This window comes from Symphodus melops (genome assembly GCF_947650265.1).
Source record: "Symphodus melops genome assembly, chromosome: 15".
NCBI classification, from domain to species: Eukaryota; Metazoa; Chordata; class Actinopteri; order Labriformes; family Labridae; genus Symphodus; species Symphodus melops.
Window position 1 is genome coordinate 14167199 of NC_136705.1, and position 25596 is coordinate 14192794.

Consider the following 25596-nt stretch of genomic DNA (forward strand, 5'->3'; position numbering starts at 1 on the left):
TCATGGGACTGACAGCGCCTTTGCAACATAAGCAAACAACCCACTGCCATAAGACTGTATGTCAATATTTACAAACCCTGGTGCTGAGGCACTGACGCTTCCACCCAGTGTTTCCCATGCACTCTAGGTTTACCTGGTGGGGGGGGGGGGGGCTTGATGCTCTGCTGAAATCAGACCAGTGCACATAAACTCCATTGTACACTGATTCCCCCACCATGATATTAAAGGGGGCGGGCAGCACACAGATCAGGACCTAAAAATGTGTTTCAAACTATATCAAGTGTGGGAGTCATGTCTGGTGGTTTTCTTTGCATGTTATTTTAAAGACTAATATGTTAGGAGACCTCGCAGGAAGCAGAATGGTATTACAATGTGGGTGGACCAGAACATTCAGAGCTCATCAAGTCCTGTGTCTGCACAAACCAGGGGAACAAGAGGCTCTGTAAGAGAAAGACAGACTTACACCAGATAGATCCATTAGTGTAACCTGCAGCTATTGACTGAAAAGTTTTCGTCTTTAGCTGTGTGCTTGCAGTAAACTATCCTGTGGAATTTGAAATGTTTCATTCTTCCTTTGAAAGAAATATTTGTCTTTTTAACGAGGAGTTTCTCATAGGCAGGTATCGTCGTCTGTGCTCGCTACACCTGCCTTGATGGATGGTTTAGTAGGTTTTCATACATTGATGTATTTCATGTATATGCAGAGAAGAATCTGTCAGTGATGGTGAGATCTGTTCAGAAATATAAAGGGTTGAAGTTTTTTAACTGCTGCTCGTCTTAGGCCATTCTAAGTGAAAAATAGTGCCGTTCTCTAAGTGGTTTTATCAAGCAGCAAAACTTCAGCTGATCTTACAAAAAACATAAAACAAACTAGGAATTCAAAAAATGTAACAGAGTAAGACTACTTGAAGTAAAAGAAAAAGGGGAAAACACAAAATGATGACAACTTCTGACTGTTGAAGAAAAACAAACTATCGTATTCATTGAGTGTGAGTACATTTATCTGGTTTATTGTCTCATCTTCTCAGACGTTATAAAAGAGCAGTTTGAACTCTCTCAGGCAGCATCGCCTCTTGTGATCTTCAGCTGAAACTCTAACCAGTCCCATTTGGTCTTTGTTGAACAGTGAAGTTATTAAAAGAGGTTTTCATCACAATAGTCTCCATTATGGATTTGTTGCACCACAAAATAGGCACATGTACTGCAAACACTATTTCAGCCAAACTTTCTTCACTGCGTAAAAAAAAAAAAAAAAAAGCTACATAGAATACAACTATTAAATTACAAAGCGAGTTAATGTTTTTAGGAGGCTGAGAAGGCAGAAAGTCTGTACGTTCACATCAGCTCCTCTCAGCTGCTGTCCTACCTGTGATCGTTGTAGGACAAAAAACGGGACATCTGAAAATCTACTTTTCCAGTTTGATTCTTTCTAAGCATCGGGATCAAAATGCCTGCAGAGGGAAGCCCTGCAGTGTCTGTGCCCCTGAGTCCAGCAGGACAGGTACCAGCCGCAGCAGGTCTCTGAGAGGGATCCCCAGCCGAGTGCTGCGTGCCAAGAAATCCCCCAGTGAGCTGCAGCCTGCAGAAATAGAGCGAGAGAGAGAGAGAGAGACAGAGAGCCTCCGATGAGTTCTTTATCTGTCACAAGAGTCATTTTCTTTTGTAGTTTACAGCTTCTTGGGATTTGAAGGATGCTGGAATAGGACCCTTCGTAGTTGCACAATAAATCTGGGGCCTTCAGAGATGATGATAAACGTAGAAATAAAACAGAAAACTGTTTATTTTTTAGTGAGTTTTTTTTTAGCCTCACAGTGTAACTCAAATAGAAACACCACACTTTTATGCATTTCTATAAAACACACAACTAACCCTAACCCTTCTTCCACAACTGAAATCTAGACAACAAAATCTTCTACTCTATTTTAAACCTTACATACTGTTGCTTTTTAAAACACACCGCTGACCCCCGTGATGGTTGAAAACTGAGGCATTTTGCAACCGCACACATGCACGAACAAGACCTGTGGACATGCATCAGTGGGGCTGTTGCGCACCACAGCAGTTGGGGAGGGGTTCAATGCCTTGCCCGTTGGCGGTACTCAGGAAGTGCCCCAGCACCTCTAAAGCTACCAGAACAACTTCCGTATTTTGATCCACACCGGGTCTTGAACCGGCGACACTCCGAATCCCCACCACGTTGGAGTTAAAGGTATAAAACCTCCCATCTACATGTAGTGGTGTAGCATCTTTAATCCACAGAAAAGGAATCTGCTCACGTAAAGTGTATACACCTCAAAAATAACCTGTAAGCTAGCAGGTAAATTATAGGACTTGATTAGCACTCAGTACGTCTACAGCTGACGGGAGGTGTCACAGGTAAACAAGGCGGTGTATTCTCCTGCTGTTGTATGTGTGAGCAGAGCTCTGGCTGTTTACATGCAAATATTAAGAGCACACAGGGGAAGTTGTCCGGTTTAGTATTTTTTTTCTTTTACCCTCCAGATGTGTGTCTGTGTTCCTGAGGCATGGGATTGAGCGGTACACCAGGAAGCAGGCCAGCATGATGGTCTGGGCGTCCTTAGGAAGGGCCTCGCCCCTCATGTAGGACCTCAACACTGAGCTGTTGCCTAGAGGAAAAATACACATAAGGCAAACAAATGTTGTTGTTTTTTACTTAAAGCTGCCCTTTATAAACACAGTGAAAGCAACATACCCCTTTGAGGGAGGCTAAAGGCGCAGAGAGCACAGCAGCAGAACAAGAATCACAACAATAACAAAGTTCGTCTTTTCATTCACGGGAGAGTTCCGGAGAAACATTCCTGATGATTGAGGTCAAGTTAGTTTGTCTTTGAGGCTTTATTAAAGGTATGAAAGTGAAGACAGCTCGGAGGTGTTAAAAGAATTCACAGTCTCGTCCAACCACTTCACCCGTTTCCCACGCCTCTGTGGCAACTCAGAACTCTGTGGGTGGATGCACGTGGTGGAATGTTTTTTATGAACGTCCATTTAAGCTTCGAAAGTATGACATTAATGTGCTACACCCTGTGCAGCAAAACAAGCAGAAACACATCGAGTGTGAGACATACTCAACCAGAGTCACCGCAAGTACACAAAGCATACAGGATTTCATTCTAGGAAATTCTGTGTAGAATTAAACGTGTTACAAGGCTGTGTCTCTTCACCATGTGTCATTCTGTCCGCACGTTTAGTAATCAACAAACAGAAAGGTAGATTTATTCTTTCAGCTGATGAACTGGTTCACGATCAAGTATACGCGCTGTGAAGTCCGTCAACCAAACGATGTCAACATTCAATTCTGTTGCAAAAACCAGGGCCAAAAATAGATGAAAGAATGTCGATGTTACAAACCAGACAAAAAGGAAGCACTGAAACCATCTGCACAAGAAAAAAACTGAAATTATTTTTTGAAGTTTTGATTGTTCTCTCATATCAGAAAGTATTGGCCGGGTGACATGTTGTCCCTGAGTGAAAGAGAAATGTATGAAGAGATTCTAACGTGTGCCGCATTGATCAGCTGTTCTCTTCATTGTTTGCTGAGTCATCTTATCGAGTAAAGGTGTTTGCTTATCTCGTTTCAGCTCTTTCAGCAAACACCTTAAAAGTGACCGTAAAAAAAAACTCTGTGCAATTGAAATCAATCAATCAATTTTTATTCAAGCTTTTTTTTAATTTTTTATAAAAGGTATGAATAAGCGACTTTGGACCCAGTAGATGTCCCACTTGATGAACAGCATTTAAGACCAAAACAATAAACTCCTCATCGCCCCGCCTCCCATGCAGCTCTGTGTAGGACTCAGCTCCCTTCTGATGCCTTCCGGTTTTTAGTTCTTTGAGGAGCTTTGGATCAAACTAATCCTGATAAACAGCTGATATAAGGAAGGTGAGGAAGGACTTTAACACACAACACCAAAGTGTATCATATGTCATAATGCAGTATTGGGCTTTCCTTATATTCAACCACTGTATTTGTGTTTGCATTCTTTTCGGGCATTACGCTCACTTTATGCGTCAATCAGTTCAATTCAATTCAATTTGATTTGAATTGACGCTCACTTTATTGAGTGTACAGAGACAGCAGTCCTCATTGCACTGGTAAAAAGTTCAACTCCCGATCCCGTTTGTTGCATGTCCATGCCCACTTTCTCTCCTTTCATTTTCGTATCACTCTACACATCTGGACTTCATCTGTACAACCACTCCATCCGTCCACCCGCCACCCTGCCTCCTCACCTCTCAGCCAGCTGTCCAGCGCTACATCCACCATGTTCTTCATGACGGGGAGAAACTCGGATGTGAGCAGGGCGTTGTGTTGGCTAGCGGGACCCAGCAGCACCCTCCTGTCCCACAGCTCCACCACCAGGCGCATCTGCCACAGGGAGAAGGTCTGCTGCAAGTCACCCCGATGCAGAGCACTGACCGTCTGAAAGACACAGGACGAGCATCAGAACTGTCACTTCAATGTCATTCAACTACCTACGAATTCTGCTTTCCAGAGTTTGAAAACGATTCACCAAATGTGTTTTTAAATATCTAGTTGAAAGCTAAAAAAAACAACTACAGTAAGTCTGAACAAATTGGTCTGAGGAGGACAAATTACCTGCTCAATGGCGATGTACGTGGGCAGCATCTCTGGACATTCCTGCGTCACACACTCATACAGCATGGCCGAGAACAGCGCCAGAGTGTCCTCTCTCTGCAAACAAAGCACAGACAGAGTCAATGACGAAGGCTACGTTCACACTGCAGGTAAATGTGACAAATCCAAATCGGATTTTTGTTTGCTCACATGCGAGTCATTTTAATACAGTTCGAACAGGATAAGTTGTTTTGGATGTTATCTTATTATATCAGATCTGGGCTTCCTTCAATGTTGGTCGTAAATCTGATACAGGTGGGATCTTAAGCAGTGCGACGTCACCTCAGACTGAAGAGACGAGTCAAGATGGTTCTGTGCTGTCAGGATGGGTAGGAGCGAAGGCCATGTTCAACTAAAGTAAGACGATCACTGACATCAGCCAGCACATCACCATGTTTAACACACTCTGTTGTCTTTGATTTGACATTTTGCTTTTTTATTTTAAAGCTGCTGCTTTGTTACCGTGTGTTCATTCTCTTCATGTATGATCATCTTTTTATCTCTCTTTTTGTTTGTTGACTTCGTTATTATGAAGGCTGAATTTTGATTTTTTGATTTTTTTTTTCCTTTCTGGGCAAATGTCATCGAACACACCACGACTGCGAAAAAAGGCCAAAGCCTATAATGTATTCACTTTTTCCCTCCTTAAATGTAAAAAAGTTCATGTTCCATTAAAGAATAACACACATTATGTGAAAGGTGAAAAGTTAACTATTCTCACGATGGGAAGTTGTTAAATTTAATAGCCGAACGTTACGCTTCTAAATGACTGATTTTTATTCCATTTCACTGTTGACGCTGAAAGCAGCGACCTCTGGTGAACCTGAAGCGGCCTCTTCACTTGGAAAAACAGGAGTCAAGAGATACGCAGACTGAGCGCGACATTCATGACAATCTATGAAATCTCATTTAATTACAATGTTTATAACAAGTTATGGATGCGACGCTTCAGGACAGAAACTTGAAGTGCTCTCTTCCTGTCGTGAGCAACATCGTGAAACCTTAAGAACCCTCCTCCCACTCCGAGGGGTGAGCGAGGCTGGTGGTTTAATGTTTATGTTCCCAGGCCTCGAAAAAAAAAAACTAATGTAAACAAAACACCCCTCGTCCTCATAAAGCACATTCAATAACTGTTCTGATTTGATCTTAACTTACTTTGTCATGAATATTTGAGGCGCCACTCTAGATATTAAGTGAAGACTATCCATGATGCAGTGTGCCTCACAATTCTAAATAAGATTAAAAATTCAAGACCAAACCAGTAAACTGTAAACCTCGGAAACCTGTGAGCGAGTCCAGACTCATGTCTCAAACAGGCACTTTGTTTAATTTAATTTGTTAAATAAATGTCTGATAAACAGTCAGTCTAGATAAATCAACATATTTCATTCACTCCCCGGTGAGAGAAGACACCCCACTGTGTAAACTAAGAGCTTTATTATGGTATGGACCGTTTCAGTTTATATCCAAACACTCAGTGAGCGAGCATCCTTTGTGGCTTTTACATATTTCAGGAGAGCTTACGATCTATTAGGAAGGTGTGAACAGACGTTTTTGGGGTATTATTTCTGTGATGGATACAGAGGAGGCTTATGAATTCCTTTTTCTTATTTATTGTTTGTGCTGGCAACTTCTTACGTTTAGTCTGAATGTAATATTCAAAACTGTCTGTTTCTCACATATGTATTTATGGATATGAGGATGCTTATAAATAGGCTATCCGGAGAAATGCTATATTCAGGATATATCAGATCAGTAGGTTTGCAGGTTGCATGAGAACAATCTTATGTTCCTCTCAGGCTAAAAGAAAGTTTTCCGTTGCTAAAGGAAGAGCTGGGAAACTGACAAAGAAAACTGGCCACATATTAAATTGATAAACATTTAAGAAAGAGAATGACACTTCTTCTTCTTCTTCTGTGTGTTCAACTCACATGTTTCATTCCATCCGACGTTTTACAGAAGAACTCTGCAAAGGAGACCAGGGCAGGCTCGGAGGTGAAAGTAGAGATGGCTTCAGGCTGCAGAAAAAACACACACACACACACACACACACACATTGTACATGTATTAATGTGAACCAACACTTAAAAAGAAAAGGAGAGAAGAGAGGGAAGGAAAGAAAAGAAAGTGAAGGAGGAGGCTGAGAGGGATGAAGAAATGATGGAGAAAAGGAAAAAAAGAAGACTGAAAGGAGAGTGAGGACGGCTGTTTTGTGTTTTTTCTTCCTCTTCAGACCTGCAGGTGTATTGACAGCTTACACTGAAGCCATCAGGGAACCGGTAATAGTGTGTCAACCAAACAGCGGCCCCCTGGACCTGCAGTGACAGCCTGCCAACACTGGAGACAAAACACCGCTCGGGAGGAGGAGGAGGTCAATTCAGTTCCACGGCTTTCATTGACTAGTCCGTCACCTATTTCTTTGGAACTCTGTTTTTAACCCGGTCACTTGACGAAATAAACCCAATATTATCAACGTTTTCTTTATCGCAGGACATTTTGAAAGTTAATATGGCCACAGAGAGGAAATATCAGAAAAGTCTATCGTAAACCTCAATTCATACAGCCAGAAAAGTATTTTAAAGAAAATCAGATCCAAATTTGTCAACAGAATTTTGACAAAAATAAAAACACACATTGCTGTCTGTTTTGTGACCTTCCCTACTACACACACACTTTGACTGTCTGGAGTATATCACCACACTTGGCACTCTTTTCCAGAGATATCAAATACATGTGTTAAGATGGATTCGGCTGTTTGTGACATCTGCATGCATTCACCTTGAAAGCTCTGACTCCAGAGTTACGATGGTTGACCGAGGAGGCCAGGAGGCTCTTCCAACCTTGAGGGTCGTCTTTGTAGGGCAGCTGACCGGCCCGCAGTTTTACATACAACACCCCATCTCTGGACAGGATGGACCTGAAGGTAAGGAAACACAACGAGTTTTCTTTTAATTCAGCAGACTCAAAACGCGATTAGAGCTTCTGGCTGGGTTTCACTAATCCTTCGTTTCAGACAGATATGGGCTCTGTATTGAGAGGTTTCATTCCATTTCCCTCGACACTCACTTTATTTTTATTTTTTTTTGAACTCTTTATTTAGACTTTTTCAGTTTAACATAGAACATTATCTGAGACACGATCAGTGGTGCGAGAAAAAAAATAAAATAAAAAAAAATCGACACTCACTTTAGATGCTGTGTTTCTTTGCTGAGGTCCACAGACAGTTCCCAGTATCGAGGCCCTTTCACCTTCACCTGAGACGAAGGGAAAAAACACAAGTTAGACCCCATTTATGTAAGAGGGAAAAATCTGCATGGGATATATTTATAACTAAATGGCTCTTTGTGCAGAAGTAGCGTGACTATAATTTGTTGCTGTATTCATCCTTTTTTTTTTTTTTTTTACAGCCCCATGACCTCAGAGGAGAGGGAGCTTCACAGAAACTCTAATTTCAGCTGGACTACAAAGTTCAGCAGCGGTGGTCCAAAGGTTTACCCGTTTAAGAAGGTGCAGCTCAGGAAGCATGGTGGGAGCCATCAGTTCCACCGTCGTCTCCTCGTACCATTTGGTCTCCTGAAATGACAACAAAATGCTCATCGCAGTGAGCAAGCAGTGGAGACAGACGACGCTTCCCATAGTGAGATACTCAGCTTTCAAAGAACCGAGGTTAAAATGAAGGTTTAGATTCTAAAATGTGCAAATGTGACCAAATTGCAGCTACAAAATGGATATGATGAATGTGTGTGTTGATCACACTGTTTATAGTTCTTAATTCTTGAAATCCTTTGACTTTTAGTCGGAAACAGAGGAACAGCTCATATGCTCTGGTCTTGACTAGTTTACATCAGGGGATTTCTAATTACCTTCACGGGCATCTTGTATCTATAAACATCTATCGTCTACCCTCTACTTGGCTTCCTACACACGTCTGATCGTTCCCATAAAAACACACCGACTCGGCTTCAGCATACAGCCACAATGATCGAAGAAAACTCTCAAGAAGAATTCAGACACTCTTTCAACTTCAGACAGATGCCTTTAAACAATGCTGCAACAGCCGGGCGTCGCAGTGCAGCAGAACGTTAGAGGAACAACGCAAGGCCTCTGAACTTGCCACATCTATACAAAGCAGCAACCAGAGCCCACAGAGGAAGATTTAGAAAAGGCTGTTCCTGTAATTCAGAGGCTTTTTAGAGCAAGTCTGAAGAAATCACTTTTGCAACAATAGAGACGAGGGTTGCAAAGACGTGGAAAGTTTCCGGAAGCTTTCCATGGGAAGTTAAGCTGGGGAATTTTGGAAAAATTCCAAATCGGAAACTTTCCATGGGAATTTATGGCAATTAATTGGAAATTCAGGATAATTTTATTAAATTGTATTTTATCCATGCATAAATGTAACAATTTTGTTTTTGTCTATGCAAAATAACACAATAAAAAAACAAACCTATCAACAGATTTACATCACATAACTTATAACTTACTTCCTTTTATGTAGTTCACGAGATAAAATGTGTGGCTTTAACAGTATTGTGTTCAAGGCTCAAAGTGTGGTCCAGAGTTGCATGTGATGTAGGAGTGCACAGTGCATGTAGGGGGCGTGGCCGCATGAGCATATGATGGAGGAATAGCATAGATACTTCTGTAGTCGCAGGAAATCTGGTTGCTTTAGTCTAAATTATGCTAAAATACATTTTACCCAACTATATTTAAGTTCCCTGTTCAGAGCCAACCTTCAGTTTTGTTCATTCACAGTTTATTCTGATAAATTTCTGTGAATTCCCATTAATTCCCCCATGGAAAGTTTCCGACTTTAAAAATTCACGGAATTTTGCAACACTAATGGAGACTGAATGCAGCAGTTGGAAAGATTCTGGGCCACCACAGTTTCAGTCCTCCAATAGAAAAAAAGCACGATCCCCCATTGCACCTTGTCCTGTATGACTAACTGTCTGGTTAAACAATCTGACAGATGTGACGGCTTTAAAAAGTCTCCTGAAAATGAAAGCGTTGGATTAGGAACAGTTCAAACCAGTGTCTTTCTACTTCCTGCTTCACAGGAACGCACATGATCCAAATGACTTCACTGTAGTGTTAAAATGAAAGGACACACTGTAGTCCTTTTTTTGGGTGTTCGCAAGAGTCGACGTCTGAGCCACTGTAGCCTGCTCGATGAGAGCGTCAACACTTTGATCTGACCTACAAGTTTGTACATTAAACCGTTTTTTTATAGCCTTCATTTTAACTGAGGTTGGCAGTTTGACAACAAGCAGGATTTTAAAGGTTAAATGCCAACGTGTGGCCTGGTCTCCCTCTGCCTACGACACGCTCACACACAACTCTGCCCAGAAGGTGATGAGCTCTTTTGCTCGCCTATGTTTTTGGTTTCCCCCCCCATGCATGTCCGGGGGGGGGGGGGGGATAACTCCTACATGAATCAACAGGAGGGAATGTGGAGCTGTTAAAAAAGTTAACAGTGAAAAACAGTTTACCAAGCTCTGAGCTCTCCTACTTTTTTCAAAAGGCTCATAAATGAGTTTCCTCCATTGAATTGTTTTTTACAGTGGTAGGAAGTTGCATTAGTACTGTACAGGTCACGATTTGGACTTATGCTTAAAGAGGTTGATCTTGCCTGACTGAATGGTCTCCGCAAGTTTCACACGTTACGTGTCAATGGTCTGACGGAGCTAAACCGAGACATCCTGCTCACAGCATTAATGCTAACAAAAGCAGAAGCTGCTGGTGTGATGCACAGAGTGTTTTTTTCTTTTTCTCACAATGAAGAGAAAACCAGCAAGAAGGAAGTCAGTTTACAAGATTATGTTCAAAGGAACTGCAATGAATGAAGCGTAGGACATGCGTTCTAATACTCAACGAGTTCTGGCTGTGTCAGATCTTTGCCATTTTAAGGGCAGACTACAAACCACAGTAAGAAATGACAGCGTCTTCATTTGTCCCCGGTTTTTGTTTTACCTATGCCAGCAGGAACATATTGATGAACTGACCTTGTAGGTGACCTCTAAGAGGGCGTAGCAGGGCTTTAGGGAGTCCACGTCCACAGGGACGAGCAGGCGCGGCTCTGCAGCCAGCACAGCCAGGTGGCGCAGAGCCTGCAGGTGATAACTGCAACACCAACATAAAAACACAGCTTTGTGAGTTTACATATCTCATGATGGTGTACATGTTGTAGAAATAACTTTCTTCAAAATAATCACATATTGATTGAAGTTAAATAAAAAAATATATATCAGACATCAGAAATGGGTCTGTGGGGTTATGATACAAGTTACCAAATGGATTTGAAAGGTTTTGTGCTTTTAACCATTGAGAGTGTGCTGTGTAAAGAGAGTCCATCTCATGTTATCCATCCCATTAGTGTTAAAGTCTCTTATATGATCCAAATCCTTCATTGTTATATCTTTACTGTCACATCATATTATTTAAAACTAAACATGCAGCCATCTGTGATGATCTGTTGATGTGTTTTAAGCCAGAAAAGGGATTTCTTATAAATCAACAAACGTTGACTTCCATGTGCCTCGCTCTCACCGGTTGTCAGTGCTGTGAGCAGGAAAGTGGGGGTACAGGGCACACAGCAGAGCAGCGATGGCTGAATTGGATGTGCTCAGGGTGTACCTGCAGTAAGACAACATCATTAGTCATGAAAATATATTCCTGTCCTACCAACAAGAGGAAAGGGGTTATTTTTTTAAATTAATGTTAAACATTTAGTTGAAAAAACAAACCCAAATAGAACAACATAAAAGGGAACACAGAGTGAGCTAAGGGGGTTTGACGACATGGAAACCTTTGCAGCTTCTTGGCTGACCAGATTTATAACATATAATCAATAATATCTATTTGAACTACGTAAACAACTAAATAAATTCAGAGGAGCAAGAACATGAATGCTCACATGAAATGTACCCTGGTACATGTAGTCACTACCAACTACAGTCCGACTGATTAATCAGCCAGCCGATAATAATCGGCCGATATTAGCACATTCAGTTACTATCGGTATCCAAACATTTTATAGCAGACTACATTGCTCGATTTATTTACCAGTAAATTAGAATTTCAATTACCGGTAAGCCTCATTATACAGCAGAGGGCGCTACATGGACTACAACAAGCATTATCACACTCCAGAGTGTCAAGTGATGATGCACATACATGTGCAGGGGCCATCTTGTCTTCATTGCACATCTATATATCATCTTAAGAAGATATGCGTTGATATTTTTCAGGATTAGATTTTTTTTCTCCTCCCCGATATCGACAACAGTATCGGCTGCAAAAATCTCAATAATCGGTCGGGCCCTAATGCTAAAACACCTTTACAAACAGGAGAACTCCGCTCTTTCAGTCAATACAGCAGGCGCTGATATTGTGTTTGTTGTTGCTTCAGTTCAATACATTTAACATCAGCACTGATAAGACATCCACATAAACGGAAAAACCTTGAATCACTTAACACGAGCTACAGAACGCAGGCAAAACAAACACAAAGGCTAGTTGATGTAACGGTCAATCAAAGACTACAATCAGTGCTTACTTCAACATACTGTGATGGGTATGTGAAGGGTAATGTAAAGAACAAAAACATTGTTATTGGTGAAAGTAGGTGTGTTTTGTACTCTTGTTGACGTCCTCTCAGGCCTCAGCAGGGCCTCTTAAACATAACCGTTGGCGGTCGAGTGCGTACTCTGACTAATGGTGTGATTATAATAAAGCTGGGTCAGACAAAAAAGCCGCTTGTCCTTGTGAGGTCACTTATGAGAGTGCTCAAAGTCAGCAGGGCTAAAAGATGTCAATGACATGGCTGCTTCAGACACATCAAGCCTGTTGAAAGATCCTCAACCACACTGAACAGGAGAGTTTTTCCCCCCCAACAAGATAATATTTCAAACATTCGGAAATAGAGCCTCAGTGTGTTAAAGACAATAAACTGGCATACTTTGGGACAAACATGGTCCAAACTTATCAGCATGGGTTTATATTGAACTGATATTTATGGTGATTGGAAGGCTGCCATCATTGGACTGGTACTGTATTGGCTTCCAATAGAAAGCAAGATTTGCGGAATTAATTAACCAGTTTTTTTTAAGGTGTAAAAAAATGAAACCCCCGACAAGTAGGTATCACCATCAAATCGAAAAGACACTTCCTGCTATGAGGGTTAGGACGACCTCTGCTACAGAAAGACGCAGGACTGCTGTTTACAACCAGTTCTTCCTCACCACATGACTTTTATACCGGTCTAAAACGTCTAACTTCTGTTGTATGACCTGCCCGGGTGAGCAGGGGAAGTTAGAGAACTGATTTCCACAAGCTACAAAATAAATGAAGTTGCACTTTGTAGGTCCATGATGAGGCTCTATCTTGTCATGAAAGCTATTTTCGAGGTAGTGGGCAGTGTGAATGGACCGACTCCAGTTCTGATGTCAGTGTTTGGGTGAAAGGTAAAAGCAGTAGTAAACACCTCAACTGCTCAGGACTGGTTGAAGAAAATACTGCTGACAGGAGAAAACCGCGCAAAAGTGTAGCCAAAAAAATAAAATAAAAAATTGCAGGCAGGCTTTGGTTTAGTTGATATAGAACGACAACAGAGTGCAGTTTTCACTCTGAAAGACGTATGACATTGGTTTAAAAACGTAACTTTCACTTCAATTTCCTGCTGAAATGTTTTTAAAAAATGGGAAGAGAAAGTAACTGAGCAGACTGAACCAGATGGAAGAAGCGAGAAAAGAAAATATATATACAGCATCAACAGAACTTAGAACTAGAGAGTCAACAAATGGGAAATTGAAATACCAGAAAATAATCATGGATGGAGCTATGACAAAAAAAAACCTGCGAGGGAAGAAAATAATGTTGAGCATTTTCTATCAGGTGAGACACTGAATGACACACAAACAGAAGGAGGCTTAAAGAAATCCCACATTGACTTGACATGTTGGAGGCCACTGCATAATACACTCTTTGGTTCCCAAGCTTCAAACTGACTTTGCAGCTTTGTGGGGTTTTCAGCTGGCAGAGCTAAAATAAAATGTGACCGTGGTGAAACAACAAGGTTCGTCAGATTACAGTTGTAGGTGGAGAAACATTTGCAACATTTAATGAGAGCGTGGGAGCAGATGTTTCTCTATAAAATACACAGCCTGAGGTCAGTGGTTGGAGGAACCTGGTTTGTGTCTGTACACATTTGAGCAATTCTGGGTAAAAAAAAATGTCATAAGAAATGTGTAGATTTAGATCATGCAACGCCTCGTGTTTGTGACGATTTAGGGACTTTTTAAGCACACAGTGGTTCAGGCCATATACATCTAGAAGAGTCCATCGAGTTTGAATCTTTTTTTGTTCTGGTGTTTTTGCACCACTCTGCTTCAGAAAGGCGAGTTTTAAACAATCAATGCTTTCGAACCATGAATACAACATATCCTTTTGTATGTACTAGTCGTATACGAGCACAAATACCTGAAAGAAACCTCAAAAGAAAAGGAAAAGTATGCACATGTATGATGGGGCTTTTGTTTCTGTAAAGGGGACCATGTACAAGATGAAACATACATGTTGCCATGTGATGCACTGTACCAAGTTAGCTCAGAGCTAGTTTAAATCCATCAGAAGTCCCTTGTTATTTCTATAGATTTGTAAATTCTGGCATGTTCTAAGCTCAAATCTTGAATTACAAAATGTTGAGTCAAGAGTACAGAAGCGGTAAAAATTCACATTTTGACAAACAATATTTGTGTTGAACTACAATGACCAGCAGCCACAGATTTATATGAACAAAAGACAGAAACAAACAAGTGAAAACATGTCACTACATGTATGTGTTTGGTTGATCAGTAAATCTAGTCAGCACCACAAACATTCGAGCACGTGTTGACCTCTCACCTGCCCCCTCCCAGGAAGAGCAGACCCAGGGCCATGTGATGAGCCATGTGGAAGCCGTAGTTCATCTCCCCGCCAGTACGTTTGTGGAAGAATCGACAGAGCTGCAGGACCTTCAGGTTCCCCGTGCCGGACATCACCATGGACATGGCCAGCAGTATCATGGACAGGCCTGTCTGCAGGTTGTAATAACCCGTTTGCTAACAAGCACACAAGTTCACGAACAGACAGGGAGAGAAAGGGGGGGAAATATTATGAAATATAATCTTCAGTATAAGAGAGGTTTAGTCACAACCTCATGAGGCTGTTTGTGTTTGCAGGATCAGTAGAAATGTGCACAGACACTTACCACGGCAGCTGTACCGCTGAGGGATAGGAGCTGCATAAAGGTCCCTGCAAACTTGTAGAGGCAGTCGAAGGCATCAGAGTTGGCAGAACCAGCGAAACGTAAGCCCAAAGCCAAACAAGCCCCCGCCGTTATGTAGTCCTGTGCTTGACTGATCGGATATAAAATAAAACGTAGATGATCAGTCATGGTGACAATGTGGAAAAAAAAAAAAAAAACTCTTTCAAAACTAAAGAAGGAGCCGACACCAAGCAGGCATCGATGATGCTGAATGACCGACAAGGTGTAATATTGAAGCGTTCAACCAGAAATGTAGATGATAAAAATGACTGAAAGGATTCAAATACTTACGACATTGTCTCTAAATTAAAGTCCTCTGAAGGATCAAAAGCCCCCCTAATGATCTAAAAACACAGAGTCACAGTTTTAGTGATGGCTTCGCAAGTCAATTCAAACAACTTTGTCGACTTTATCCTAATTTGGCCTGAAGCAGATAGTGGATCAGATACATTATCAGTCTTTCAGTACAACAAAGGATTTTATTAAGTGGAAAAGGCTTTATAAAATGATACTGACAACAACCACAGCTACAGAAGTCGGGTACCTCTCGGCACACTTTGCTGCTCGGACTAGCTACATGAAAGTAACTGAAATGAGAATGATTAGCTCGCTCCACAGAAAACAACAAGTCATGGTGACTCGTTTTCAAGGTCTGCAGCATGACGAAAACAAATATGTCAGCTGTGTGTGTAAATACTGAGTGTGTGTATTTCTCACCTGGGGTATGTTACTCTTGACCCAATCAGCATTCGGAAGGATTTCATCCCACATAATGATGCACCTGGCCAGAGTCTGAGAGGGTAGAGAAGAAAGACAGAGATAAGGGGAAGTTAGACGAAGCAGGCAGGTATGGGCAGGTGGTAAAAGAAAAACAAAAAGATTCCACATACTAACAAACAACACACACACACGCACACACACATAGTACCACACTAACCCTCAGCAGCAGAAACTCAGGCTTGATGAAATCCAACAGGAACCAAGTGTCTGGAGGTTTCAGCCAATCAGCAATCGACCTTGTGGACAGAATCAGGAAGAGAAAATGAGGTGTTAATATCCTCCTTCACACTCGTTCACAAGACAGACGGCATGAGACGAGCCTTAGAGAAGACTGGAACCCCTTGACCAATAGCAGAGGCCTGGACGATGGAAGAGATTTGTTCTGTAGGAAGATAAAGTGAGAACTCGACACGCCGAGGGATGAGATGTGTCTTTGGGAGAGTCAAGATGTTCTGCTCAGAGCTCACATGGACATGAAATGAGTGAAAGGCAGAAGGCAAGGCGAGAGGCACACTTTTAAAACTGCGTCTGGGTCAAAGCAGTATTTGTGTTCACGCTGTTTCTTATGCATACATGCACAACGCTAGCTCTGAGGCACCACGCGTTTCTCCAATCAAATCCAAGAGGTTCAAATGTAGATTCAATTGCAAAGAGAGTATGTTTTTCATTTAGTGAAGCAGAACTTTATAAATGTCAGTTTCCATCTATTTCTGCAATAGCTTACATTTTACACTGTGCAAATATTTATTTTACCACACATAGCCCAACTTACATGAATGAGAGTGACTTTTTATTTTTTCCTTCTATTATTTTTTCACTGTGTGCACTTTAAGGTGAAGCCGAATGATTTCGTTGTACAATTGTATAATGACAATGAACGCATTTTATCTCTAATGGATCCCTCAAATCATGAGCCAAAAAGCTTGTCATGTCCATTTTTTACTTGACCTTTCCTCACCTGTTGTTGGTCTTGAGGTAGATCATGGCGAGGGCCAGCGTGGCTCCGGGACACGTCACGTCCACATTTATAGTGTCACCCTCCTGAAACACGGAGTGATGATGACTTTAAGAGGGCTTTATTTATCGTTTGGTAAACAAGTCGAGAACAGGAACTAAACAAACTCGTCACATAACTATCGGTGTCTTCTCTTGTTTTGGACACAACATAAATACCAGACTCATGAATGTATAAACTGAGCAGATTATTACAAACAAACAACAGCACAGTTGGTGACAGAACACTGAAATGACCTGTAATAGTGTTTCATGGGAGATTAGAGAAAAGTGTCCGTCTACCTTGATTTGGTAGCTGGGGGACTTGTGTCTCTCCCTGTTCGCTCCGGCCTGAGCTCTGCGGTGCCCCCCCACCATATACTGGTACAACTGCTCAGGGACATTCAGGTCCGTCATCCCAATCAGGTTACTGCCATGCTGCAAGGAGAGAAACAAACAAAGAAATACAAATCAGGGAAAGACGTAACGAGGGAAAAGGAAACAGGATGGTGAAAAGAAGCAAAGGGATGACATGGACGTTAGAGAGGAAAATTGGTTTACACGAGACCGAGAATGCTGAGAGAAAAGTGGGAGAAAATGAAGGATAAAGTCAGGGATAAGATGAACGTGATCTTTCCTCAAGATAATTTAGAAATGACAAAAAATATCAGCTGAAGGAGAAAGAGACAAAGAAACCCAAAGACAAGAACAGTGAGACATCACTCTATCAGTGAGCATATTGTAAAGAGCGACAATTACCAACAGCTTCTCGTGATTTTTCTTTTTTTTAAAAAGATGATAACAAACTGTTGTTTCTCATCTTTTAATTCCCCCCCAATTGTTCAAAAATATCAGGCAGTGGTCGTTCTAACAGGAAGGTATTGTGATGTGTTTTCACCACGGATACTTGACTCAAAGCAAACACTAAACTAGAAAAGGACAAATACAATAACACGCCACAGAATAAAATGTTTCTCTGGTCTTGTTTCTCGATTCCAGTGTTCATTGGGCGAGAGTCGGGGTAAACCTGTATTTTATGATAATGACAGCTTCAAGGTAGGGTTGGAAATTTCATTCGTTTTGCAGACAATTTGGAGTCAGCAATTAACGTAACGAGCATGTCTTTGGACTGCGGGAGGAATCAGGGAACCTGGTGTACGCATGCATGGGAAGAACATCTACACTGTTTGACAAGGATTCAAAGCAGGAACCTTCTTGCTTTGAGGTAACAGCGTAGACGACTTCGTCACTCTGCAGTCCCAGATCAACTTCATTTGACAGTTTGGGAAGGGACAATCGAATCCATTCTGATAGATACAGCTCACCTTTAATTTCCAACCGGCTGGAAGACTTCAAATGTTTCTTCAAATGTTTACTGAAGCAGTGATGCGTTTCTTTGTGTGACTTACCCCAAGACAGACCATGCCCAGGGCGAGACCTGCAGCCAGGGAGTAGGACTCTCTGTCAGTACAGTACTCCATCTCTGGTCCGGGTGGTCGACCTGGAAGACGCACACAGACGAAAAAATAAATAAATAAATAAATGTAGTAGTATGCAATATATGCAATATAGTATAGTATGCAACATGTGATCCTAAAAGGCAAACAGGACACAATACATCGTATAGACATGTCAGAGTTTATGTTTCATGTTTACAGGTAGAAAAAAAAATAAATGGTGTTTGTTATAAAGCTTGTTTCTTTACAGCAACATGAGTTGTATTCAAATGTATTGGTGCTTGTTGTTTGACCCCAAGTCTCGTTTAAAAAGACTTTTTTATTATTATTCTTCACAAACAAACAAAGACAAACCTATCTCGGACAGCAAGACCTCAGCATTGTGTCTGTGTCCTGTTCCCTGGTAAACCAGTCCAATGCCGATCACAGCAGCGACCTGCAGACCAGACAGGAAGAACAGAAATGAGTCCTCGTTGTTTAACTATCCTGAGTGGAAAATAGAAGACGGCAGATGTGTGTGGTTTGCAGAGTGTCAAACATTTTCCTGCACAGACGCACTAATAGCCGTGTAATGACTCTCTTACGCTTAACTTAATACATAATAGTCATTTCACAGCCTTTCCCTGATAAGATAATCCATTCTGATGTAGACACTTCAGTCTGCACCGCTCACACCTGAACATTGTGAGGCACATCCAGCTCAGTGGACGTGGGAGGCAGGAGGGCAGGGATGTGAATACTCAGCAGGCGGGTAATCGACATGTCCATGGTGCCCAGTTTGGCTGAAGACACACCCAGAAGGAGTCCAATGCTTGTCATCTCGTGGCCCTGAGGGGGGGGGGGAGCAAAAATGGCACATTTCTCAAAAAATAACAAATTCAAGTTCAATTTTATTTTCCTTCTGCGTAGCACCGGAATACAGACTCTGATTGTGCACACTGAAGCATTGTATTGGTTTTGAGAGAAGTGTGTAAAACTATTAAGTGTATACAACAAGTAGCAGCTAATGTTGCTAACGGGAATTACAAAGAAATTTTAGAAAAAACATTAGAATGATATGTTTTTGTTTTTTGTAAAATACATTGACTTCCATAAACGTAAAGCAGGTCTGTGTGTAGTCGATAACTGCTACAAGCAGAACAAACAACCTCAAAATGTAATCAGCTCTGACTGGGATAAATGTCCAATCAGTTTTCAGGCCAGCTCAACGTCACTGACAGTTTCCATTAGACCCCTGTGGATCACCTCTCTGTGTGTGATCAATAATGACCGAGGCAAAAACACACAGGTGAGGTGACCTACATGTTTGCAGTCCTACAGTAGCAAAAAAAAAAAAAAACAGCTCGTCTACAAATCAACACATTGACCGTGACTGACTGATATATGAAGATTAATTCAACAACTTGACTTTTGTGTTATTAAGTAACGATGACTATATATGAATCCAACTTTATAACTGATCACAACAACTTTTTCAAACACACTGGCTAAACTACTGTTTGTCAGGTTAATTCGATTAACATAAACAACACGTTTGTCATTTTTATCAGTTCTTTGGGAGCTGAAGAAACAGCGACATCTTTTAAAAAAACTGTTTTGGCAGAAAGTATTTACAGCTAACATGTGTCCAATGGCAACCATTTTTAAAGTTTGGCAAACAATTCTTGGCCTTTGGTTTTCAACAGAGGCAAGGATTTGGGTAACCCTGAATAAATACACATTCAATGTTTGTTGTCTAAAGTGTTTGGCGACTTTCTTTTTAAGACGCCTTTAAGGAAGCAGCTTACTGAGAACACAGAAAACGTAAAAGATGAGGGACAGACACACAAACGCCCCCACAGTCTCTTTCAAACCACAACCACACACAATCAAGCCCAGCACAGGAATGCCTATGTAATTTCTCTTTTACAGCCAGAATAGAAACCTAGAGAGAACCACTAACGGCAGCACGCTTCGCTGTCAACCACATGTACAGCTTTACTTCAGAGCGAGGGTTGTGTGCTGAGGACAACTTTATTGTATAAGATGCCTTTTTTGGTCAGTTTTTTGTTCCCTTTAAGAAATGGTTGCTATATCTGGAAAGCTAGGAAGGTTTGAAGTAACGCCTCCTCGGGAACCTGTCCCCTCCTCTCCCTCTAACACCACGCCTCCCACACATCTGCACGAGCCCTGCTACTTATAAAAGGCACAAAAAAATATATATATATCAATAATGAAGACTTGAAAAGGAGCCTCTCGAAAAGATCTTATTTTCCCAGGTGGCAGCTTTGTGAACAGATCTGAGACGATTTTTTTCTTTCTTTCTTTCTTTCAGCCATTTGAGGAAGTGAACTTTTTCCAAATTACATTTTCTCTAACATCTGTATGATGACTCTTAGTCCGCGATGTTGAGAAATGACTCATAAGGAAAGCGCACTCAGATTTTTTATGAAATGCAACCTGAATCAGAGTTAAACCAGAACAAAAACCATTTCTTGAAGACTTGAGTGGGCTCAGTGTGTCCTCATTCTCCCCAGTGCTCTTGTGCAATGGTGGATCTTTTTTTTTTTTTTTTTCTTCAACCACATGTTTAACACAATCTGCATAATGGATAGAAAATAAGGTTTGGTTTTCAGCATCCTGTTGTTTTTCTCACCTGAAAGTGGGAAGAGCTCGTCTCGTTTGAAAGCTCTGAGAGGGCAGAGTTTCAGTTTGACTGTCTGCCTGCCTCGGTCGAGTTCACCTCTCTCATTTACAGTCATTTGAGAACTACGTGTGTGTCTGTGTCTGTGCACGAGGTAATGACAGTAGATGGGTGTATTTTTGTTATAAACTGTAATTAAGTTCATATTTGTTTCCCTTTCACACAACTGTTCCTCCTCGTGTTGTGTGTCTGTGTCACACAGGGAAACAGTCATTTAAAGAACTTTGGTCTGTGAACTTATTGTTTGTTAGGCAGGAAGTATTCATTAAGTTAATCCAAAATACACGCTCACCCTCACTACCTTATATGGGTGCTGAATCAAAAGGATGGACGTGTTCTGTCCTGAAAAACTTTTGATATGTCTTTTGGTAGCTGCAGACGTTTTCGGGACCGACAAAGAGAGGAGGGATTCATGAAAGATTAAATATGTCTGCCTGCATACGTCAGAAGGGTTCAAAGTTGATCTGTTTGCTTTATGCTGTGAAACGATCTGTGCGTGCATGTTTGTACCTTAGTGAGGTAGTCGTGGATGTTGAGCGTGGCCAGCTTGGTGAGGTGTCCGTTGAGGCCGAGGGCCATAAGGAAGCCTGCATACTCATTAGCTAACTCTGGGTTCTTTGGCTTGTTGTAGGCTATCCACGCTGAGTCCACCTTAACAGACAAAAAAAAAAAGGAAAAAAAAGGATAAGTCATGTTTATTTGTACGACAAAAAGAAGAGGCTGTTTAGGGAGACTGAGAAGGTTCACACCGCAAAGTTTCAATGAGTCTGTTTCGAGAAATATGACAAATATAGAAAGGCTAGACTACAGAGGCAGGTTAGTAATCAGACGCAGCTGAACGTAAAAACACGAGGGCCTGCTTTTAACCTGACCTGGGAAGCAGGAGCGATTTTGAGTCCAGCAGCTACTCCGTTATGAAAGCTGGGCCAGCTGGTCATGTTGGGAGGAACGTCGATGTTTCCGCTGTTTAGGTCAACCATAGTATTTCTAGGAGGGGCGCGGCCTGCAGGAGAAACCATAAATAAACAATAGACATACAGAATTACAGAAGCCATCATTTTAAACGTTTACAGGATTTACAATGTTTTATTTCTCCTTATCCGGAACACACGTCTTGAAATGTTGCGTAATTCCAAACAGATTTGGAATCATCACATTAAGACGAGGATGAGCGAGTGCAAGGTTCACCATGACGTTACCTGTGAGGTTGAGCTTTGGGACAGGCAAAGGCTCAGTCGGCACGGGTTGATAGGAGAAAAGAGTGAAGAGGCCTCGGCCAACAGAGAGAGCCATGGTCCTCTGACACAACTGCAGGAGTCTGAGGAAGAGATACAAGAGAGAGAGAGACAGACAGAGAGTGTCAAATTGAAAATCTGTTCACTTCGTTAATTATTATTTACATACTGTAAGTTCACTAGTAGACATGCTGAATGTTATTTTAAAAGTGAGAGAGGTAAATACGGTCGAATCCTAATAAAAAAAACGAGGAATGAAGTTTAACTAAAGAGACAGTTAAGAGAGAACAATCTAAATAATTGACAGGAGTTTCCAGCTATCAGCTAGCCGAGTGATTATTCAAAGTGTCAAAACACTAATACCGTAGAGTAGACCATAATAAAGAAAGTAGATGACAAGTCTTAAATCGTTCAACAGGATGACACAAATATCAGAATCATAAGCAATTCACCAGATGACAGTTCAATGTGTCCTTTGAATGAGACCTTTTCTTTCTTTGAGTATCTATGTTGCAGGACCAGAGGATATCACAGCACTCACTTGTTTTCTTTCTCCTCGATGTACTCGTGATCAGAAACTTCTGGTAGTTGGACAACACTGACCCGGACCGGCCTGGAGCTCTGCAGGAGCCTCCTGACCTCTTGGATCCTCAGGTCCTGACTCCAGATTAGTCCTGTGACCTGCAGAGGAGAATAAAATTCTACTCAGGAACTGTATTTGCTGTATTTGTTAAACATTCTAGGAAGGTTAGGAAGAACTAAAGGTTCTAGGAAACACGGTTATATTTGAGCAGATGTCTGTTACCTCTTGGATAATGTCCGACATCCCGTCTTCCTCCTCGTCTGCTTCTGTGGTCGGAGGAGGCTCCAAAGAAAGGCCTGAACCAACAGACTAAACATACACCCAAATCATTCTAATATTCACATGCAGCTCATTACAGTATGACACTTTGAACAGTGCAAGGGGAACGAGCCTACATCCAAACTATCTTACTGGTTTAAACAGGATTCCAAAAGGAAAGGACAGCTAATGGAAAAAAATATGGCTTCCACAAGAACACAAAATATTGTTAAAGTTATTTCTTTAATTTGCAGGTAGGGGGGTTCAGACTGACTGAACGAAGAACTGCTTTAAAAAATTGGTATTACATTTGACACTTTTTCAACAATTGCATCTTGAGCCAACTTCATGCTGCATGAAATAATGCAGGGGCTGGATGAACGTTTATACATTCTCTGTGATTAGACATTTTGCGATGGAATAGAGACCTCGACGAACAGGATCAAAGATTGTTTTGTCATATCTTTGATGGCGATGCTCGTGTTAAAACAATCAGGGTACTCTGACAATGGCTTATACATCCTTTCACACTCACAGATTTGCTCTTGGCCAGAGTCATCTTGTGAGCTTGTTTGGTCAGATCCTGTCGCCCAATCAGCAAACAGACCTCCTCGGACCAATCAGAGCACGGCTGCTCCCTGCAGCGGTAGATGGCCTCTCTGATGGGTAAAGCCACGCCGAAGGGGACAGACTCCAGGTCCTTCAGAGTGAAACCTTAAGTGAGTGAAAAAAAAAAAAAAAAAGAGAGGAAATGAACAACAATATACAACATCCCAAAAACTCTTCAAAATGCAAAAAAATAAATGCAGCATTGTATCAGTCATGGGGGTTGTAAAGGTGAGTGATGATTTACAAATAAGCGTTTCTAACTGATACATGAATAGCGTCCATTAATCTAATGCCATTAAACTACTTTGATAGAAGATCTAATGTGGTGTGTCTTCTTAAGTGTTCAAAAGCTGTTCAGAAGAACTGAAACAACCAACACTCTTAAATTAAATCTGGCTGTTAGAAAGTCAAATTAAACCATGTAGTGTGGCTGCTGTGATTGTGTACATTTGCATTATTAAAAATAAGTCTTTTAATAAGTAATATACTAGACATCCATATCATGAATAGAAAAAAACAACCCTGCTTGTCTTACCTTCCGAGGTGAGCCAGACGACCAGCTGCTCAGCAAGATTCTCACTGGGCGACGTCATCTTCACACCGCTCTGTCTAAAACACAAAAGAAATATCAATTACAGCGGTCCGTTACCAAAGAGGTTGATTAAGAATTGAAAAAGAAAAAGGATTCAACATCTGTAGAGACTTTGTTCATTCAGGAGAAACGATTCTGAAATAGGAATTGTTTTGACAATTCATGTAGTAATACACTCTTCCTCAGAGTTTTTCACCTCAAGCTAATTATAAAACAGCTTCTGTTCATACGGTTTTAAATTCATATCAATGATGAGCTCTCACCACTCAACTGATCTACAGGTGGCAGTAATGCACCAATAAACTCGGTGATGCGCCACAACAGGGTATGAAGAAGCAGACATCTGTATCGTGGTACATTTTTTTTTCTTCTGAACAACGCAGATAGAAAATGGTCAAAAGGTGAGACATGCTGATGTGTTTCAGACCTTGACGTATTTCAACACACTTACCCGAAAAACTCCTCATACAAACGTTTCTTGCCTTTTTTTTTTGATGCAACAGGTTCATCCAATCACTTACAGGGGGTTAAACTTTTTCTATCAAACATATCTGCATGTAAAAAGGTTTCCTTCATTGCTCTGAATACCTTCTGTAACGGGGTTCACTGGTGCATGACTTCTGGCCTGAGGAAGAGGAGGATAAGACAGAAAAAGAAAGGAGAGCGAGACAGCAGGTCAGTGGGTTGATTCATTAGGTCTCTCTTTGTGAAATGTGAATTCATGATCTTTCCTTTCACTGTTGGTTTATTTTAAAACCTGATCAAATATGCACAGTTTGGTGGCTTAAGGTTTGCCTCTAAGGGAACACTCACACTAGGCAATCTGTGCCATCCCCAAACACGCTTCAAGCCCTAAAGTCCAGTTCGTTTGACTAGTGGGAGTGCTCCCATCTGTGCTCCAGCACGGACGAGTGCTTAAGTGCTGAAGTGCTCTGACTGTGCCTGACTAAAATGACTCAAAATAAGCCACAAAGTCAGCTCAGTATCGCTCAGCTACTCTGCGTAGTCCACCAAAGTGCAGACGCGGAAAGGCATGTGTTGTGTTAAGACCTGATGTACAAGAGGTAACCATGCTTAGCTCTGGTTAGTCCTGCAGCAGGGAGGAGGTGTGTGTGTGTGTGTGTGGGGTGGGGGGGGGGGGGGGGGGGACTGTCGTGATTACGCTCATGTAAGTGCGCGCTAACAGGACAAGAAATTAATGAAAGGTTCAAGTGAAGGTGACTTTTTTTTGTTCCTGGTGCGTGGGAGGAGAGCGTTCATGTGGGAAGATATGAACTGGTGTCTTGTTTTGTGAAACCCCCAAAAATGTCAACATGAGGAGGGAGAAAAAAAAAACAAACACTCACTCTGGATTCTGTCACACCGCCTACAGAGTCAATGACCAATTCTGTATCAGTGTAAAGAGGCAGCTCATATACCCGCAGCGACTGCTGTCACCTCAACACT

General features: G+C 41.5%; 1 protein-coding gene across 1 annotated transcript in view; it reads right to left on the reverse strand.

Annotated features, from left to right (window-relative positions):
- Window positions 1-983: 983 nt before the first annotated feature.
- Window positions 984-25596, reverse strand: part of anapc1 (anaphase promoting complex subunit 1) — a 42786-nt gene continuing 18173 nt past the window's right edge. Inside the window, exons 26-53 of the mRNA XM_079362878.1 lie at window positions 24739-24775; window positions 24094-24167; window positions 23485-23663; window positions 22914-23000; window positions 22650-22789; window positions 22073-22191; window positions 21746-21876; window positions 21384-21524; window positions 18866-19018; window positions 18545-18626; window positions 18143-18234; window positions 17037-17171; window positions 16699-16781; window positions 15898-15976; window positions 15678-15752; window positions 15252-15304; window positions 14904-15051; window positions 14558-14754; window positions 11204-11290; window positions 10660-10777; window positions 8153-8230; window positions 7844-7911; window positions 7436-7574; window positions 6589-6675; window positions 4619-4714; window positions 4252-4441; window positions 2496-2627; window positions 984-1579 (exon numbers count right to left, since the gene is read on the reverse strand). Coding sequence (XP_079219004.1) covers window positions 1443-1579; window positions 2496-2627; window positions 4252-4441; window positions 4619-4714; window positions 6589-6675; window positions 7436-7574; window positions 7844-7911; window positions 8153-8230; window positions 10660-10777; window positions 11204-11290; window positions 14558-14754; window positions 14904-15051; window positions 15252-15304; window positions 15678-15752; window positions 15898-15976; window positions 16699-16781; window positions 17037-17171; window positions 18143-18234; window positions 18545-18626; window positions 18866-19018; window positions 21384-21524; window positions 21746-21876; window positions 22073-22191; window positions 22650-22789; window positions 22914-23000; window positions 23485-23663; window positions 24094-24167; window positions 24739-24775 — 3137 coding nt within the window. The 3' untranslated portion in view covers window positions 984-1442. The remainder of the gene's footprint in view (window positions 1580-2495; window positions 2628-4251; window positions 4442-4618; window positions 4715-6588; window positions 6676-7435; window positions 7575-7843; window positions 7912-8152; window positions 8231-10659; window positions 10778-11203; window positions 11291-14557; window positions 14755-14903; window positions 15052-15251; window positions 15305-15677; window positions 15753-15897; window positions 15977-16698; window positions 16782-17036; window positions 17172-18142; window positions 18235-18544; window positions 18627-18865; window positions 19019-21383; window positions 21525-21745; window positions 21877-22072; window positions 22192-22649; window positions 22790-22913; window positions 23001-23484; window positions 23664-24093; window positions 24168-24738; window positions 24776-25596) is intronic.